Source organism: Telopea speciosissima, chromosome 6, assembly GCF_018873765.1.
Source record: "Telopea speciosissima isolate NSW1024214 ecotype Mountain lineage chromosome 6, Tspe_v1, whole genome shotgun sequence".
Lineage (NCBI taxonomy): Eukaryota > Viridiplantae > Streptophyta > Magnoliopsida > Proteales > Proteaceae > Telopea > Telopea speciosissima.
Genome location: NC_057921.1, coordinates 44,564,201 through 44,584,833, shown reverse-complemented (window position 1 = coordinate 44,584,833; position 20,633 = coordinate 44,564,201). Strand labels below are relative to the sequence as shown.

General features: G+C 39.3%; 3 protein-coding genes and 1 long non-coding RNA gene across 4 annotated transcripts; 2 read left to right on the top strand and 2 right to left on the bottom strand.

Moving 5' to 3' along the window:
- Window positions 1–834: 834 nt before the first annotated feature.
- On the bottom strand, window positions 835–1,482 carry LOC122665792. The gene has a single exon (XM_043861928.1). It carries the CDS (start codon window positions 1,480–1,482, stop codon window positions 835–837), a length of 648 nt encoding a protein of 215 aa, XP_043717863.1.
- Window positions 1,483–6,634: 5,152 nt separating this feature from the next.
- On the top strand, window positions 6,635–13,210 carry LOC122664930. The gene is made up of 2 exons (XR_006333400.1): window positions 6,635–6,803; window positions 13,039–13,210. It is a non-coding gene; the product is annotated as an uncharacterized LOC122664930 (long non-coding RNA).
- A 3,237-nt stretch (window positions 13,211–16,447) lies between these two features.
- Window positions 16,448–17,095, bottom strand: LOC122665791. Its single transcript, XM_043861927.1, has one exon. The coding sequence runs from the start codon at window positions 17,093–17,095 to the stop codon at window positions 16,448–16,450; it is 648 nt and encodes a 215-aa protein (XP_043717862.1).
- A 1,146-nt stretch (window positions 17,096–18,241) lies between these two features.
- Window positions 18,242–20,576, top strand: LOC122665790 (myb-related protein 308-like). The gene is made up of 4 exons (XM_043861926.1): window positions 18,242–18,374; window positions 18,479–18,608; window positions 18,720–18,819; window positions 20,298–20,576. The coding sequence occupies exons 1-4, from the start codon at window positions 18,242–18,244 to the stop codon at window positions 20,574–20,576; spliced, it is 642 nt and encodes a 213-aa protein (XP_043717861.1).
- The last annotated feature ends 57 nt before the right edge of the window (window positions 20,577–20,633 follow it).

Below are 20,633 nucleotides of genomic sequence, written 5' to 3'. Positions count from 1 at the left end.
GACTCAGATTTATCCATAAACTTTCTTAGGTATTATTAGATTCCCCTTATATTTTTAGCGGTTCATTTCTTTTGGAAAAACCATATATTTTCATTGATTTTCACAGTTTTATTTTGCCATCTGGCCAACCCTGCATTAGCTAAAGCTTGACACATGAATATAGAACATTGGGGTCTACTATTCCACAAAAGTACAATTTCTTCTAATCTGCCACCTCATGCCAGATATTTGAATAATTCTATTTCAGTGCCATTTTAGTTGCGATGAATATTTTTGAAGTTCTTCTCCTTTTCTAGTTAGATTTTGTGTAAGCAGTTGCTACTTAATAAACTAAGCATGTTGCACCCCCCCCCCCCCCCCGCGCCATCCTCCAGTTGTGGGGGAATTGGAGGATCCAATCCAGATAAACAAGGGGTGTTTGAGTCATTTCACAAGTGGGCCTCCTTGTGAAATGGACCACCCCACCTATGTTTTTGTTGGGCCCTACATTGGGCTCCTTTGTAGCGTGACATGGTGTGTAACACACACATCCAACGGCCCACAATGCTTGGGTATGCAGCCCAATGCCCCGCCTGTGTGTTGGGCCACATGCCCGACCACTACAGGCCGTCTGATGGACTACACACCCTGTCACGCTACAGAGGACCCAAATCCGTTCCAACCCCCCCCCCCCCCCCAACACACAAAAAAAAAAAAAAAAAAAAAAGAGCTCCTGCAATCAAATGAGAACCAAAAATTACAATGTTACTATAACGTAAAAGAGTACAATATTGTAACATACGATGGATCCATCTACTACATCTGTATAAGGAGATCGAAAAAGAGATTCTGGTATTAAAATTTGATCTTGTTATTGCACTCCTGGCTCCGAACCTTGAGATTGGAAATACCAATCACAATCCGGCAATCCGAAAGACTAACAACGTGTTTGTGAAAAATCCCGAGAAACTTTACCCGTCCAGGGACAGTAGACTTGGTCTCAACCTCAAATTCTCCTGCCATCAAATCGCTAATCAATTCAGAAATTTCAGATACGAACCGGTCAGCCTGAAGATTCAACTTGTTAGCAAAAGTTTCGGATCCAGTTGCAGGGACGGTTCCAGGAGAGATATCCCCCACAGCAACCTGAGTGCCGTTGTAGTATACGACGGTGGTGCCGGGGCCGTGTTTGAAGCTTGCATGATTGGGGTTGTGGACGAGGATCTGGAGGTTGAGTGTTATATTAAGCTCGACCTTGAATTGGGGAAGTATGACTTCCGGTGAAACGCCGTCGACGGTGACTGAAACGACTTGGGTTGTTGGGTCTTTGGCTTTGAAGACGGTGAATGAGAGAATGAGGATTATGAGGAGGAGGAGGATGAAGATGGGGAGGAAGATTAGAATCCACCTCAGAGCACAACTACGGCGAGGTTTGGGTGGGTATGGTGGTGGTTGCTGTTGTTGTTCCATGTCGGAGATATGGAAGAGCTCCGTCGTCGTCATCGTTTGTTTCTTTACGTCCAAAACGTTGAGAGATAGAGAAGTGGGGAATGTAGAATGATAACAGTCACGGAGAAGATTCTCTCTCTCTCTCTCTCTCTCTCTCACTCAGGGGGTTTTTTTTACACTTTAACAGGTTGGAAGGAGAAAGAGGAAATATTAAAAGGGGCTTTAAATGCTTCCAACGGCCAACTGTGGATGCTGAAACTAAAGGCAAACAGTCATGAGAGAGAAAGAGATAGAAAGAGAGGGAGAGACAGAGACGTTGATGTTGCCTGTGGGGTTCTGATAGTGAGTTCAGGAGGAAGTGTGAAATGGGGTGCAAGTTTCGTCCGGGGGAGTTTAAGCCCGTCTGAAAATTTCAAGGGCTAGGCTTGGATTTTTTAGCCCATGGGCTGGGAAAAGACAATTTTACTCTAGTATTAAAACATTAAAAAATGAATTACAATTTTGCCATTTTCATTAGGGGAAATTGGCTAGATCTACTTAGATAAAAAAAGATTTATAAAACTAGTAAATATAAATTATGTTTTATAATCACGAGTTACAATGTTAAAAAGATTTACCAAATACCTATGTCAGTAAAAAAAGTTAATTGAACAACCAAAAATACCCCTCTCCTCACTGTCATTCTCTCACCCTTCCTTTTTGTTTCTTTATTCAATTTTCCTAATTTTTAATTTTTTATTGACCCACCACCTTCATCTTCTTCTTTCTCCTTGACGACGAACACCTCTGCAACCACTCCCTCTTCCCTCCCTCTCTCTCTCCTGCTTATTCAAGTTTCCCCCCTCCCCTACAAACCTGCCCCACCATATTCCCGTGCCATTGTAGCACTAAAATTATGTAAATCAAGTTTTGAAAAATAATGAAACTCTCAAATTTTATTTTCTCCTAAGACTTACCTGATGGTGATGGGACTATTGTATTAAATCTCAACGAAGACCCAAAAAATTTCAATCCTTTCGAAGAAATTTCGATGACCAAGAACAATTAGATCAGTGCAGAGTAGAAAAGACGACAATTTTAGAACTCTGCGAGCCCGTCACGGGGCAGAGTTACAGCATTGAAAGAATAGCATTAAAGCGAGCTCTATGTTACGAGTCATTCTTCATCATTATTCAAAGGAAAACGTGCATCCATTAGCCCCTAAATTGCTTCATAGATATGACCAGGAAATGGTGCTCCTTCAATCCTTTGGATCACCACAACCTTTGGGAAATTTCTATTATTAAATCTTTGCTGCCTTCTCTCCTTCCATTCTGCTTCGTTTGTTGAAACTTGAAATCCTATCCATCTGATGATGAGGCTCTTTTGGGTCATGAAGAGTGACCAAAATATGGCTGATCATGGGACAAAGGAGTGACAGATCTTATGAGAGGTTGGAATCACAAAATCATAGAACTCGCAATCTAATTAGGCATCCTAAAAGTAGAATTCCATCATAGATCAACAGTCCATTCTTTTGTAAATTGATCATAAATATCCTGATACAGGTTGGAATCACAAAATCTTGGTCTGACACCAATATCAAGCAGAAAAGAGAAGTTTTGATCATCCAAAAATGTCCTCAAAGAACAGTGATGGAAATAACCCAATTTCTTGTGTATAGTCTTCTCAAATCTCAAACACCAAAAACTAATCCAATACTCTCTAAAGATTAGCCATACCATACAATTGGGTGATTGGGTTGCTCTTGCATTAATTATATGAGAAATAATAGAGAAAATTCTAGCACAAACAATACTCTGTAAGGAACAGTGACAGAAATAACCCAAGACGGAAATAATCCTATTTATTGTAATGTACTGCTCCCAAACACCAAAAAGTAATCCAATACTTTGCATTCATACCCCTCGAGTGGCCATTGGGTTGCTCCTGCATAGTTATACAAGAAACAAAAGAGAGTGATTCTAGCATGACATAAGAAAGCTTGAACTTCTCAAGCATGTGGACCAATTGCTTTGATTAATCAATTTGGTAGTGATACAGAAAAATCACAGAAGTGGGCTTATTTTAGTGGGACTAAGCCTTTGGTCCAATTGGTTTTCATTGTAATAGGACATTTTAATGGCCTATAATTTGGGTAGAATCTAGGACTACGAGATCAGTCAAGTAGGATTAGTTTAGAGTCTTGTTTATGTTAGAAGTTAACCAAGTTAAGTCCTAGAATCATTAGGGATTTGAGTCCAGATTCCATTCTAAGTATATGTTCTGTCTTTAGAATAATAGTTTGAGGAGTGTCAAATACTAGTCTAGTTTGACTATTCCAAGTTGTAGTTTGAATTCCAAGTCGGTTTAGTTAATTTATGAAATATATAGATATAAATGTAATAATTTATAAAATATAGCTTTCAGTTTTCTGAAACTTATGCCACTGTGGAATCGGTAGATGCTGCTGTGGATTCAGTGGTGTACTTGTTGGATTCCACATGGGGCTTACGTGGATTCCTAGCCTAGTTAGTTCCTTTCTTTCTTTCTCTCAGTCACAGGCTAGAATTTTCTGTTCTATAAACCCTGTGGCATATTTGATATTGTTCTATGCAAGGTTTAAAGTATCGATATCGGGTATCGTATCGGTCGGGTGATTTTAAGAGACGTATCGTATCGTTTCGGAGATACGTATCAAACAATACAAATACGCATAGTAATGCTCAAGATACACATGGAAATACACTTTTGGAACAAAAAACAATATAAATAAGCAATATATAATAAGTGTCATGCATAAAACCTAAAATGGTGAATAATGTATAACCAAACAAGTGCATTAAATTGAAATTGTTATAAAAGATAAAGTTTCTCACATGTTGTAATCATCTATAGCCATGAAGAGTATTGAATGATGCAAAGGATGATGTTGTAGCACTCCTTGATTCGTTTTTAGTTTTAAAGTGTGAAAAACCAAGCTTAAATGCAAGATTTTAGACTCTTGGTTGAGAGTTTTCCTTCCATTTTTCGTTAGATTAGGAATTGTATAGAGTCTGTGAGTGAAAATGGCTTTTTTTATGGAATGTATCGATGGTATCGGTACGTATCGGTATGTATCGAGCCGTATCGGCCGATACGTAACGATACGCATTAAACCACCCACTGAACCCTTTACTGGACGTATCGATGGTATCGATACATATCGGTCGTATCGTATCGTATCGGGTGATACATTTCGATACAATTCGAGACAGTTCATTTTTTTTTAAAAAGGAGACGTATCGGTATCGACCGATACCGATACGTATCGGTCGATACTTTAAACCATGGATCTATGCTCACTTTTATTTTGTTGCAAATAGAATACAAATTACTGTTCTGTTTTGGCTCTAAACTGAGGTTTGACATTCAGTTACGTTGCTTTCTGAAGTTCTGTTATCAGTGTTAAGATTCTAGTCGATTGGTACTGGTTCTAGTTCTGCTAGTCTGTGTCTTAGTTGCGCTAGGATTATTCTAGGTTTCTCTATTCTGTTATCAGGCTTCGCCAAAATTCTTCTGTGGATCTTGTTAGCAGAATAGATATTCGGGTTTGGTACTGGTTCTAGTTCTGCTAGTGTATGTCCTAATTGCACTAGGATTATTCTAGATTTCTCTATTCTGTTATCAGGCTTCGCCCAAATTCTGCAGGTGGATCCTGTTAGTAGAATAGATATTCGACTAAAGTTTCATTGGGTTCTGAGATTCCTGAGTTCTGTTATTGAAGTTCTTCACTTCTTCAAATTCTGGTTTTGCTTCCCTTCCTCCTTTCCTTCTCCCTTGGTATTTAAAAAATCCTACATTGCAGGACTTCAAATTCTTCATCTCTTGACAGTAGAATGAAACAGAGAAGTCTGTATTCTTGAAACTTCAATATCCCCCGACTTATTTAACACTGTTTGAAGAACATTGGAAAATTGACAGAATTGTTATTTTTTAGATAGGATTCCTTAATCAAGCCCCAAATCTCTAGACATAAAAGCACAGGGGCGAAGCCATTAGAAGGAGAGAAGGAAAAACAAGAAGAAGATGTGAAGGAGTGGGTGAATGAAACAAAAGAGAAGAATCATCTATTCATTGCAGAAAAAAACAAAAAAATTCTACAAATGTACATCGAACCAGTTAAATGAACAAAATTTTTTGAAAGGGCCTCAAAGCCTGACCCCTATCCTCTACCCACTTGGCTTACCCAACTACCAAACCCTTCAAGTCCTCATATTTCTGGAGTCCAAAAGAAACGCAGACTCTCACAGACTTCAATCAAAGTTCAACAGAGGAGAATAATGGGTTTGTTTGGGATGTGCGAAGTGAGCTGCAGCAGTATTTTCATCAGCACAGTCTATTGCTGTGACTGTGAGAGAAGAGGGAAGCGAAAGAATGGGTGGGTCAACCCTATAGCTATCCCGGCCTTCACCCATCCCCTCTTTGGAATTGGTCACCTTGAATGAGTCCTTGGTGTGAAGCTTCCTCCGTTCATTCTTCGTCGTCCTCGCACCAGGATTGTGCGGCGTCACTAGAACACTCTGGCAGGTGGGTGAATCGGGTTAGGTTACGGTTGGGTGGGTGGGTGAATGCTCCAGTTCAAATCTTACCGTGGGAGTGGAATACGGTAGAATAGAGAAGGGTACCAGGGGCAATGTAAGGTTTTTAAAATACCAAGGGAGAAGGAAAGGAGGAAGGGTAAAACAGTCATTTCATGTCCAGTTTAAAGCCCACATCATCACTTAACGTTTACTTGCTAATGGACTGTTATATTTTGTATTATTTGAAAAAGAGAGGGGGTGTACAAGTGCGCTTTTTGAAACTTCGGGTTTATTATTACTTTAGGCAAAGTACAGAGGGTGTATGCATAATTTTCCCCAAAATTTTTTGAAAGCTAGGAAAACAGCTTTGCTCCATAGAATTAAAAGGGTATATACTTTTACTTAATCCACATGTTCATTGAAACTGGAAATTCCTCTGGAGCCTTGCTAATGGCTATTTTACTGTTTATATATTGACCACCAGTAATGAAAAACAACTGAACTTTACTACTGTCATTTTCTTTACAAACAGGGACAAGGATTGCATTTTACTCCTCTTTGTCGATCTTCTGATTTGGTCACTGATGTGTCTCCAGCTCCCGCTCTATAAACACCACTTTGTTCCACCCTCAAAATGTTCTGATTCCTCCCTGGACCGTCTTCCTGCTTTTGCATCCCAGATTCTAATACTATTTTTTGTTTTATGAATTTCATCAGCGGAATAGATTTTCATTTGGCTGCATCACTGCCTTTAATAAATTGCTTCTCAATGAGTTGGCTACTCCAGCAAGGTGGAATGTCATGCTGAAATCCACGCATCCCTAGACCTCTTAGGTTTGCAATCTGCACAGTACTTTAATTTCCTTAAAATCTTATATATCAAAGCTTTAATCCTGTATCCTTGCCTCTATTCTGGAAACTCCTGCTGTAGGCAATGGGACAGCTGTGTTAGCCCTGATGCAGTCAAGACCGCCTGATTGAGACTAGGAAGACTTTATTATTGGCCATGGATGGGTTCTATGGGCCTTAAGTTACATGTTTATAAGTTATTTGTCGTATTGGTCCCAGGCTTTTAAGTATCAATTCGTATTGTCTGGTATTGGCTATGACATTGGTGGATATCGATAAGATACAGTACTGATACGACTCTTAAAAAGAAAAAACAATTGTATCTTCCCCATTTCGACCGATATGGAACCAATACGGTACTGATACTGGACTGATATGGATCGATACAAGTAAGATACACTCAATACACCTCCATTAAACCTGCAAAATAGAAACCGTGACTGAGATACGAAATCGAGAGCAACCAAAGAACTTTGAAACTTGTTTTTCTTTTCAATTTGAGTTGGGGGAAATCAGCTAGCATAAAAAACAACCCTAATCTTCACTATTTCAACAAGTTTTGGGGATTTACAGTGCTCAAATCACGGATCAAAATAGATTTGTGCGGAAAAGAGGTAAAATTGTAGATCTTTTTTTTTTATGCATCACTAGATTAGGTAAAAATGATTCAAATCCTTGAATGGAACTGATATATATATTTATATATTGCATAATAAGGTGTTTCATGTTTCAAAACTGTATTTTGCATGTATTGAGCATATCCATGTGTTTATTGACTGTTTCCATGCATATCTGTAGCGCATCTTGCGTCTCTGCAATACGATAAGATACGATACGTCTCTTAAAATCACACTTCCGATACGATACCTAATACCCATAGTTGTCAAGGCGTCTCCTAAGTGTCCAGGCAGATTTTGGGGGGTCTAGGCGGTTGTCGCCTTAGTGGTATCGAACCCCTTGGCCCTTATTTATGCCAAATATCATTTTATTCATAAATAAACAACCTATTTGAATCCAATAAAAATAATTTAAAAAAAATCAAATTCCAAAAGGATAAAAAGTCAAACCCCCAATTCAAGAACAAAAATTGGATTTTTGACGGTAGGTGAAATTTTCAACTTTCTATTTTCTCGAATCTAAAAATTCCCTAAATCTCAATATGGTAAAACATTACTAAAAACCAAAAGAGCAGTACAATATTCATTTGTTTTGATATCCAAAAAATATTTTTATTCAGAGCGATTTTGACAGCATTTGCACACACCAAATAAGGTTTGATTGGAACCAACCATAGTTGTCATGGCGTCGTCATGGCGCCGCCATGCCGTCCTGGCGCTGGAGAAGGTTGCATGGCGACCTACGCCATGGCGTCCCTCTTTGATTTCTTCTTCCTGTCTTCGATTTCTTCTTCCCTCTTCGATTTCTTCTTTCCCTCTTCGATTTCAAAATTTTCTTCTTAAAACTTGAGAAACAATAGAGAAAAAATAAAACATGGCTTGAGTATACATCTATTAAAACATTAAAAATAGAGAAAATAAAAAATAAAACATGGTCGACATGCTCGCCATGGCAACGCCATGGCGGGCGACATGTCGATATATCGACGTGACACCCCTCCACTGACTTGGATCGCCGTGACAACTATGATTGGAACATAACTCCTTCAATATAAATCATATTTAAACAATCTTGGATTTGTTAGAAAGCTGGTTTTATGCTCTACTTAATACAAAAGGTCTCATGTAAAAATAAAATCATTTGACCAGTCAATCTTCTTAGAGAACAAGAAAATTTCTCTAAATCGTGAGCAATTTAATTACTTATAGATAAGATCATATTTTCTAGGAGCGGTACAAACCAAATGTGAGACTAGGTATACCATGACATGGTGGTGGGCTAGTTAGGAAAAGGGGAAATTTGAGAAGAAATTAGAGTTCAGGGGGAGATAAGAAATCGCACAAGAAGAGAAGAGGGGGGGGGGGGGGGCTCGCGCACAGCCCGCAGGCAACTCAAACCATAACTCAACTATTCCATTCTATTCAATCTCTCATTTCATCCTTATACAAGCTATTTAAAAGAAGAAAACCCAACTAGCAAAGGAAACCTAATAAACTTGAAAACAAACTTTAACAAGGAAACAACATCCTAAGGTTCCTAATCAACTCTAACACTTGCAAACATATCCCACTTTCTAAAATTGACTGAATAAAATAGTATCTACCTAAATAAAATAAATTCCTAATATCCTACTAGACCCAAGATTCAAACTAGAGCCGGTTCATCTTTGTCTAGATACCTAATTGGGTTTGGGTTGGTCGAAGGTAGTGTATCTGCATCAATTCCCCCGGTGTTGAGAAAAACTCGCCCACGAGTTTTGTAAAACAAGAGAATCATCGCCACTCGATTGACATCAACAAATATAGACTTTAATGGGGTGATGATCCAGCGCATCTCATGATCAACCGTCACGATCTTTTGATGGTCGTTAGACGTTAGCAAACGATATCTCTTCGATGAGAATCTGATCATGGGATTTCACAACTGAAATCGGACCATCGATCAAATCTTCAATTGCAACCTTGATCAGAACATTAGCTCGATCGTCACGTTCGTTGGCCACCTCTGAATAGCCTTCTGAAGATTTTATTATGATTTTCACCTTATCATAGAAGCAGTTATTATTATTGGCAAGCTCCTGACAACCTGTCTTCAAATCAAGAAACCCTGTATGGAGATTATAGAGGTTGGTTTGCAATCTAGGGGAACCATCTGTAATCGAAAGGAGTAAATCGTACGATCAACCTCCATGATGTAGTGGGTTTATGGGTAAATAAATGGAAGTAAATAGGATAACTGCAGAATTGGAATTAAAGGAATCTGGAAGGGTTACTAAGGCAACCTAAAGAAGGGATATGAAGAGTAATAAAAATTAAAGGCTAATGGCTAACTTGGAACAAATTGAAAATAATGGGTGAGCCAGAATTAGACTAAAAGGGGAGGGTAGTTTAGGAAATTAAAGAAGATAAAGTAACAACACAAAAGGGGACTCGTGAGTAGGTTACTGTGTCCGAGTTGGACAGGGGGAACCAGGGGGTTTGGCTGCGCAGAAGGGTTCTTCCACACGCAACCTCTGCGGAGAAAAAATGACGGAAGGACTTCGATAAGGAGGGGACGATGCTGCACGACTTTGACCAAAGCTTTGATGTGAAGGAGGGAGTCAATGTTAACGAGAACAGAGGAGGACTACTGGTCGTCTACCTCTGTCCAACGGTAATGAAAACAGAAGACTGGCCTACTGTTTGACGTTCGTTCTTTGAATCTGGAGATCCCAATCACGGCGGAACAATGGAAGATTCGAGCTGTGATGACGATCTTCCAAAACATATTTTTATCTGCTCCCTGCTCCATTTCCTGCCCTCGCCATCCCCAAGTTCCTCTAATAGAGGGGGTGGACCCCACCCGGGCAGGGGTAGGGTGGTCATTTCTGCCCCCTCTATTAGAGGAACTTGGGGAAATGGATCTGCCCAGGAAATGGAGCAGATAAAGGTTCCTTCCAATACCAGGTATTACTTCTGCTTCTCTTCGGTTCTCTGATTTTTGCTCTCTTCTTTCTTTTCTTTGTTTTTTTTTTTGGTTCTCAGTTCTCTCGCTCTCTCTTCTGTTCACCCTTGTTCTTTTTAATCGGTGGAACCCTAGAGTCAGAGAGGGGGTTCGATCGAAGAAAGAAAGAAAGAGGAAGGGTTACCTAGAAGGGGGAATTTGGGAAGAAATTAGAGTTGCAGGGGGAGAGAAGAAATCACACAAGAAGAGGAGTGGGGGGGAAGAAATCTCGCACACAGCCCTCTGGCTACTCAAACCATAACTCAACTATGCTATTCTATTCAATCTCTGATTTCATCCTAATACAAGCTATTTAAAAGTAGAAAACCCAACTAGCAAAGGAAACCTAATAAACTTGGAAACAAACTTTAACAAGGAAACAACATCCTACGACTCCTAATCAACTCTAACACTTAAAATTGACTGAATAAAATATTATCTACCTAAATAAAATAAATTCCTAATTTCCTACTAGACCCAAGATTCAAACTGGACCCGGTTCATCTTCGTCTGGATACCCAACTGGGTTTGGGTTGGTCCAAGGTAGTGTATCTGCATCATGACAGTGATCAATTCCAAGAACAGTATAAACCAATTGTATATTTTGATTGTTTCAAACTTCCAATAGCTTGCGTGTTCAGTTCTACTGTCTTCTAGTTCTATGTTGATTTTTAATGACTTGATGTGACTCAATATTGATTTTTGATGACTTGATATGGCTTAATGTTGATTTTTGATGACTTGATGTGGCTTAATGTTGATTTTTGATGACTTGATGTGGCTTAATATTGATTTTTGATAATATAAGGTATATATTATAACATACTAAATAATGTTAGAAAAGAGGGGAAATAAAAAATAACACTTGGGCGCCTTGGTCGCTTAAGCGCTTAGGCACCCCTCCACCGCCTTAGGTCGCCTTGCCGCCTTGACTACTATGCTAATACCGATGCTGTAAACCTTGATTAGTAGTTAGGTGTTTGGGTGATTAGGATACTTATTATTTAGATAGAGTTCTGTTTTGAGGCTCTCACGACTTCCAGTACACCAACTGATAAAGCTTACTATGACAATTGGCAATGGTCTAACCGTATAAGTATGATGCGCATCAAGGCTAATGTTAGCAAGAGCATCAGAGGGTTGATTCCTGAATGTGCTAAAGTAAAAGATTACATGAAGGCAATCCATGACTAGTTTGTAAACTCTAATGAGTCTATTGCCAATAGTCTAATTAAGAAGTTCAGCTCCCTTAAGTACAGTGACAGTAAGTGGTGTGCGTGAGCACGTCATTAAGATGAGGGATATAGCGGCTCTGCTTAAGTTCTTGGATGTAGGGATGTCTGAGTCCTTTCTGGTGTACTACGTCCTCAACACTCTCCCCAAGGATTTTGGACCTTTCAAGGTCTCCTACAACACACTACAACATAAATTGTCAATAAATGATCCGATGACCCTTTTTGTCTAGGAAGAGGAGAGACTGAGGTTGAAGTGGATAATACTCATCACAGTAATTGGTGGATTGACTTTTCTACAATCCACATTGTCCATACCATGCAGAGTTAACTGCAGACAAGACCACTGAAAGAAAGTGAGATGCATTTAATTCAGTAATCGGATGCCATCTCAAATTGAGGCGGTCGGGGTCTACAATCTAATCATGCAGTCTGAGTATGTATAGATGCCTTTATTTTCCATCTTTTGCTTAGTTTTGTTGATCTGATTATGTATTGGACTTGGAAAGATGCCTTTATTTTCCATCTTTTTCTCAGGTGTGATCTTTCTCTTATCCTGTATTCTATTTCATCTTCTTCTTACTTCTTATTTATCTTGATTCCACACCAGGTGGAACCCTGTTTCTGGTTCAATTTTCAAATTACTAGAGTTGGTCATATCTTCCTTGTTCTAGTTCTGTTTCTTTCAATACTTGATAGTTAAGATTTCATTACTGATATCTCTTAAATTCTGAGATTACTTTCTAGTTTTGAATTGCTGGACAGAATTCCTTACTCTGTTTTTGGTTTTCTCAATAGCCGTTGTCCTGTACACCTCATAATTCCCAGTAAACATATAATTTTCTGTATATTTATTGTCCCTGCTCTGCCATTGATTCTGCATCATCCTGGTATAGTAGTAATAGTTCTTGCTTCTGGATTCTTTCTAGAACTTTGAACTGAATTAAGTCATTGTTACAAAAGTCAGCAAGTATACTCATTATACTCTTTCCTACTGTACAAGAAGTCATCCAGTAAAAGAATCATTTTGGACAATTCTTCCCTGATGAGTTTAAAGGCCATATGGCATAGAATCTTATTTGATTGTCTGAGCTCTGAGGTACCTGCTGGCCCCATTATGCAAAATCTCTAGGTCCCAACGTCACCAATGGAGTGGTGCTGTCTGGTTGCTAAAGATTAAAGAACGATACGGAAGCCTCTATCTAGAACGTCAGATTGGCTAATTTAGACAAAAAAATCAAAACAATTCTATTTTTGTTTCTCGTTTCAAGGTGCTCAGTTGAACCCGAGATAAAAATAATTGAAGTTAATTTTGAAAATATCTTTTCGGTTTTAAATATCCCCTTGAGCCTCTATGGTTACTTACAAGATGTAAGCTTCTATCGCAGGTTGCATCCAAGAAGAAAAGTATAGCAGATGAAGCTGGAGTTATGTTACAGGCAAAGTTGAGGCAGGTTGCTCCAACCACATAGGTAGTCCATGTATTTTATAATTTTTTTTTGGTTAACATGTATTTTATAATACCTGGTTTGAAATATAGGAACTTCAGGCTTTCCCCAATGAAATAGTTTGTGAAATCAGAATTTGCTGTTGCAGGAATTATTTATTATTCTCATTTCTATCCAGCATAGTATTATTTTTTGTTTATATCTTGGTGTATGCTAGGTGTTTATAGGTTACAGATTAAGGCATGTCTCAATTAAGGCATTACAGAATACAGCTCTAGGCAGCATTCATAACCACTACCAAATTTATTTGCACAAAATCATGACTCCAAAAAGCCATCCGGAATCACATTGAACATGGAGCTGATAACATATACCTACAAAGTGCTCGAAAAATCCATTGAATATATCCTGAACCCACAAAAGGGTTTTTAAGATGCGTAAAGTAGCATCATTGTTCTGATCATAGGTTGATGGGTTATTGTACCCATATCTACTAATTACTCAACTGCCCCTAATAGACTAACCCAACACAAATTACTCATCTACCCCTAATAGGCTAACCCAACACAATAACCCATCTACCTATGATCATAACAATCATGTAGTGGATGTTGAGATTGATGCGTGACAAAAGTAGGATGGTTAAAGTAAGAAATGATCATATATTAGAGCTGATGTGGATGTAACTCCGACACATGATAAGTTATGAGAAAGTCATTTGAAGTAGTATGATTATATTCAACGGAGGGCTTTGGATACTTTAGTACGGAGAAATAATTTGATTCAAATTGAAAGGATAAATAGAGTCCAGCAGATTTAAAATGACCTTAGGATAAAATGGTAAAAAAAGATATGCATACCTTAGGCCTTGTATTACGTATGCCACAAGGTTGTTTTGCTGTTGTTGGTTAAACACGGCATACCCTGACTAACCCCTAGTGGGGCAGACCCGCTATAATCAAGATGAAGTCTAGGGTATAGGTTTGGAGCCCCATCGTAGTTGTCTTGTAGAATTTGTGAGTTTAATGGGTCGGAGGTTTTAGGTTTGGTGTAGCGAAAGTCATTTTTTTTTTGGTTTTTCGGTACGATGGCTAATGTCATTTTCTATTAAATTCAACTTCACTGTGGACCTCATGAAATGGAGGTTTTTGGGCAAGCAAACTGATAGGGGGTTCAAGTTAGGCCGGCCCAATGTAAAGCCAGATCACTTCTGTAGACCTCCAAATAGGGTATGGAAACAGCATCAAATCAGCTGTTTTGTCCCGTCTCGCCCCACTTTTTCAAAGTTGAATTCGTGTACGTCAACTTGATAGGTTCATTTCCGGAAAAACAAAAAACTTGTCATGAGAGTGTTTTTTGATTGGAGGAGGGGTCGGTGGTAATGAAACTTAAGATATGGTATTTTAGGAGTCGTGGAGAAGGGTTCACCCACCCATTTGGGTCATTATTATTCTCCAAAATAGGCAAAGGTCGAAACTACCCTTTCCCTCATATTGATGCTTATCCCACTATTGTAATGATTTACAGTAAAAATCCTTTGCAGTGCGGACATCCGGTGGTACACTGCGTGGTCTGAGAGCTTGACACGTGGAAGAAGCTTCATCCAACGGTACGAGCTCGATGCAAGGTAGTTTATTTTTTTCTTTTCTTTTCTTTCTTCTCGAGCTCAACACTGTTGGATGTCGCATCTTCCACGTGTTGAGCTCTCAGGCCCGCACTACAATGCACCGCTAGATTAGGGCATTGCATAGGATTTTTTTTCGAAAAAAAAAGGAAAAAAGAACCTATTCGAGAGCGGAAAATCCCACCCTTATTGATGCTTCTGTGTGCATTCCCATTGGTCCCCGTGTTGGCACAGGATAACGTTACTAGACAAAAAACTTTTCTTCCCCCCCCACTCCCACCCAAAAATAAAAAAGAAACGGGGAAATTCTAAGCCACCTAGTTGTGCCATACAAAGGTCCAACGAAATTAGAAATTTTTGTGATAGATCTCAAGGTTCCTTGTTCATCTGTTAAGTTTCAACTCAATGAAGTTGGTCAAGTGATAAAATAAAACATTGAAAATTTGACAATTACGAAGAATGTGCATGTCAATGCTTGGACTACCAATAGGGTACATGCCAATACACAATAGAGTAAATTAAGCCTTAAATTTACCAATAGGGTCCAATAAACAAGAGACTGAATTCTTGTGATTGAATTTACGCCTTTAACTTGACACACGGTTAATCTTAATTATACAACAGTTGGAATTGCCACATCACCTCGACATGGCACGAGTGCATGACTATATATTCTTGTCTAAAGATGTCCTTTGGATCGATCCAGAAACACTTATCCCAAAATAAAAAACAAAATGCAAAATATTTTTTCCTAGTCTTGCTAGACTGGAAGGTATGTCTTGTCTGACAATAAGTTGTCCTACATGGGAGGGTAATATGGTAATTTAATTGCATGGATAGCTAGAAATGGTCTAGATTAGTCATATGTCAAATTTTAGACTCAGATTTATCCATAAACTTTCTTAGGTATTATTAGAGTCCCCTTATATTTTTAGCGGTTCATTTCTTTTGGAAAAACCATATATTTTCATTGATTTTCACAGTTTTATTTTGCCATCTGGCCAACCCTGCATTAGCTAAAACTTGAAACATGAATATAGAACATTGGGGTCTACTATTCCACAAAAGTACAATTTCTTCTAATCTGCCACCTCATGCCAGATATTTGAATAATTCTATTTCAGTGCCATTTTAGTTGCGATGAATATTTTTGAAGTTCTTCTCCTTTTCTAGTTAGATTTTGTGTAAGCAGTTGCTACTTACTAAACTAAGCATGTTGCACCCCCCGCCCCCCCCCCCCGCCAATTTGTCTCTCCTCCAGTTGTGGGGGAATTGGAGGATCCAATCCAGATAAACAAGGGGTGTTTGAGTCATTTCACAGGTGGGCCTCCTTGTGAAATGACCACCCCACCTATGTTTTTGTTGGGCCCTACATTGGGCTCCTCTGTAGCGTGACATGGTGTGTAACACACACATCCAACGGCCCATAATGCTTGGGTATGCAGCCCAATGCCCCGCCTTTGTGTTGGGCCACATGCCCGACCACTGCAGGCCGTCTGATGGTGAACTACACACTCTGTCGCGCTGCAGAGGACCCAAATCCGTTCCAACCCCCCCCCCCCAACACACACACCCAAAAAAAAAAAAAAAAAAAAAAAAGCTCCTGCAATCAAATGAGAACCAAAAATTACAATGTTACTATAACGTAAAAGAGTACAATATTGTAACATACGATGGATCCATCTACTACATCTGTATAAGGAGATCGAAAAAGAGATTCTGGTATTAAAATTTGATCTTGTTATTGCACTCCTGGCTCCGAACCTTGAGATTGGAAATACCAATCACAATCCGGCAATCCGAAAGACTAACAACGTGTTTGTGAAAAATCCCGAGAAACTTTACCCGTCCAGGGACAGTAGACTTGGTCTCAACCTCAAATTCTCCTGCCATCAAATCGCTAATCAATTCAGAAATTTCAGATACGAACCGGTCAGCCTGAAGATTCAACTTGTTAGCAAAAGTTTCGGATCCAGTTGCAGGGACGGTTCCAGGAGAGATATCCCCCACAGCAACCTGAGTGCCGTTGTAGTATACGACGGTGGTGCCGGGGCCGTGTTTGAAGCTTGCATGATTGGGGTTGTGGACGAGGATCTGGAGGTTGAGTGTTATATTAAGCTCGACCTTGAATTGGGGAAGTATGACTTCCGGTGAAACGCCGTCGACGGTGACTGAAACGACTTGGGTTGTTGGGTCTTTGGCTTTGAAGACGGTGAATGAGAGAATGAGGATTATGAGGAGGAGGAGGATGAAGATGGGGAGGAAGATTAGAATCCACCTCAGAGCACAACTACGGCGAGGTTTGGGTGGGTATGGTGGTGGTTGCTGTTGTTGTTCCATGTCGGAGATATGGAAGAGCTCCGTCGTCGTCATCGTTTGTTTCTTTACGTTCAAAACGTTGAGAGATAGAGAAGTGGGGAATGTAGAATGATAACAGTCACGGAGAAGATTCTCTCTCTCTCTCTCTCACTCAGGGGGGTTTTTTTGCACTTTAACAGGTTGGAAGGAGAAAGAGGAAATATTAAAAGGGGCTTTAAATGCTTCCAACGGCCAACTGTGGATGCTGAAACTAAAGGCAAACTAAAGGCAAACAGTCATGAGAGAGAAAGAGATAGAAAGAGAGGGAGAGACAGAGACGTTGATGTTGCCTGTGGGGTTCTGATAGTGAGTTCAGGAGGAAGTGTGAAATGGGGTGCAAGTTTCGTCCGGGGGAGTTTAAGCCCGTCTGAAAATTTCAAGGGCTAGGCTTGGATATTTTAGCCCATGGGCTGGGAAAAGACAATTTTACTCTAGTATTAAAACATTAAAAAATGAAGGGTTTTTTACAATTACCATCCCAAAATCTTTACTATCTACTATTACCCTCCCAAAAAATTTCAAACAACTGTTACCCCCCTCTGTTGCATACTAATAACTAACTGACCCCCACCGTTACATTTCTGTAACGGAGAGGGTTAGTCGTGACAGTGTGCCGTTGTCACGAATTTTTTAGGACCAAAATAACCTTTTGGGGTTTTGGGGTGGTAATTGTAAAAAAAAAAAAAAAAAACCCATCACCGTCCCTTCTCCTCCTCTTTCTCCTCCTTCTTCTTCTTCTTCCTCCTCTGCATAAAACCAGTTTCATTGGATCAAATTCTTTCTAGAACAACCTTTACAGAAATCAAATAACAAAAATATGGAAAGAGAAATCTCTCTCCCTCTCCCTCTCGTTTAAATGATGAGATTTCGTTTAATTTCTTTTAACTCTCATGAAAAAGTAGACCTACCAACCAAATCCCATTCAGCATTGAGCATCTCTTTTCTGATCCTATCTTGTAACTACTCGTCTTCCTCACTAAGTCGGTCAAATGCCCACGAAAGGGTTCGACTCAATTGGTACTCAAGAGTTTCTTCCTCATATAAATCCTCTCGTTCCTTTGTTCCAGTACTCCTTTCCATAAATCCTCTCTCTCTCTAATTAAAAGGGCACAAAACACATAAAAGAAGCAGCAGCAGAACACATAGAAGAGAGATAGACAGATGGGTCGTTCTCTTTGCTGTGAGAAAGCCCACACCAACAAAGGTGCATGGACCAAAGAAGAAGATCAGCGCCTCATCAACTACAACAGAGCCCATGGCGAGGGCTGCTGGAGATCTCTCCCCAGAGCCGCAGGTAACCCATTTAGGATTAACCTAACCCAAATCAGCCAAGCTAGAGAAAACCCATCGTTACTTCCTCTCTAACTCTCTTTCTCTCCATTTATGTGTGTGTTTCAGGTTTGCTGCGTTGTGGAAAGAGTTGCAGATTAAGATGGATAAATTACCTGAGGCCTGATCTCAAAAGAGGCAATTTTACTGAAGAAGAAGACGAGCTCATCATCAAACTCCATAGTTTACTTGGAAACAAGTAAGCCCCCTTCTCTTTCCTTCTCATCAATTCTTTTCGATTACACATTTAATTGAGAATCTGAAAGCACTTCCAGTATGAACTCATTTGGGACTTTTTTCAAATATTTAGATGGTCTCTAATTGCTGGTAGATTACCCGGAAGAACGGACAATGAAATCAAGAACTATTGGAATACCCACATCAGGGTACTCCAGATGCCACTTATATGGGTGAGAATTTAATTGGGTTTTTCAAATGGGCCTGAAAAAAACCTGAATTTTCTATCGGTCCAAGGTTTTTGATTTTGGTTTGATGGCAGCCACATTTTGGGGTTGGGGTTGCAGAGGAGGAAGAAGAAGAAGAAGAAGAAGAAGAAGGAGAAGGAGGAGGAGAAGGGACGGTGATGGGTTTTTTTTTTTTTTTTTTTTTTTACAATTATCACCCCAAAAGGGTATTTTGGTCTTAAAAAATCCGTGACAACGGCAAACTGTCACGACTAACCCTCTCCGTTACGAAAATGTAACGGTGGGGTCAGTTTGTTATTAGTATGCAACAAAGGGGGTAACAGTTATTTGAAAGTTTTTGGGGGGGGGTAATAGTAGATAATAAAGATTTTGGGGTGGTAATTATAAAAAACCCAAAAATGAATTATAATTTTGCCATTTTCATTAGGGGAAATTGCCTAGATCTACTTAGATAAAAAAAGATTTACAAAACTAGTAAATATAAATTATGTTTTACAATCATGAGTTACAATGTTAAAAAGATTTACCAAATACCTATGTTAGTAAAAAAGTTAATTGAACAACCAAAAATACCCCTCTCCTCACTGTCATTCTCTCACCCTTCCTTTTTGTTTCTTTATTCAATTTTCCTAATTTTTTATTTTTTATTGACCCACCACCTTCATCTTCTTCTTTCTCCTTGACGACGAACACCTCTGCAATCACTCCCTCTCTCTCCTGCTTATTCAAGTTTCCCCCCTCCCCTACAAACCTGCCCCACCATATTCCCGTGCCATTGTAGCACTAAAATTATGTAAATCAAGTTTTGAAAAATAATGAAACTCTCAAATTTTATTTTCTCCTAAGACTTACTTGATGGTGATGGGACTATTGTATTAAATCTCAACGAAGACCCACAAAATTTCAATCCTTTCGAAGAAATTTCGATGACCAAAGAACAATTAGATCAGTGCAGAGTAGAAAAGACGACAATTTTAGACCTCTGCGAGCCCGTCACGGGGCAGAGTTACAGCATTGAAAGAATAGCATTAAAGCGAGCTCTATGTTACGAGTCATTCTTCATCATTCAAAGGAAAACGCAAACCCTTTCTCATTAGCTTTACCCATCAGCAAAATGATTTTCCTCGAAAGATCATGGACTCTTTAGCATAAGAGCTCACTAGGGGAAAAGGAGAGATGTGATGGCCGCTCAATGCCGTCAGGTTTGTCGCAATCGACTCAAATGTTATTCCATCATGAAATGTTTGAAGTGAAAATAGATTTTCCATTTCATATTACTGAAATAAGAAAAGTTGCAGATCGGAGAATCACCTCGAGTTTATATTGTTCTTTTATTTAAAACCCTAAACAGATTTGCCATTTCATATTATTGAAAGTACGACTACTCTTTTCTCTGTATTTTGTTCGGCTTTTGTTTTCCTACCTTTTTATTAATTGAAAAAAAAAAAAATCCTTTTTCAAAGAATTTTGAGGATAAAAATGGATTGGCTGGGCTTGGCGGGGGTGGATTGCAGAGAAGAGAGGGGGGTGGCGATGACAAGGGAGGGAGAAAAATTGGGAGAGGGAGGGATGGGTCGAATGACGGTGGCAGTGGCGGTGGTGCGGGCCGATTTGCTAGGAATAAGTGGGACGGGGTTGCAGGGAGAGGGGAGAGGGAGTGGTTGCAGAATATCGTTCATGAGAAGAAGATGAAGAGGAAGGAGAAGGAGAAGGAGAACGAGACGAAGAAAGATGAGGGGTGAATAAAAAAATAAAAAGATTGAATAAAAGAAAACAAAAGTATGATAGGGGTATTTTTG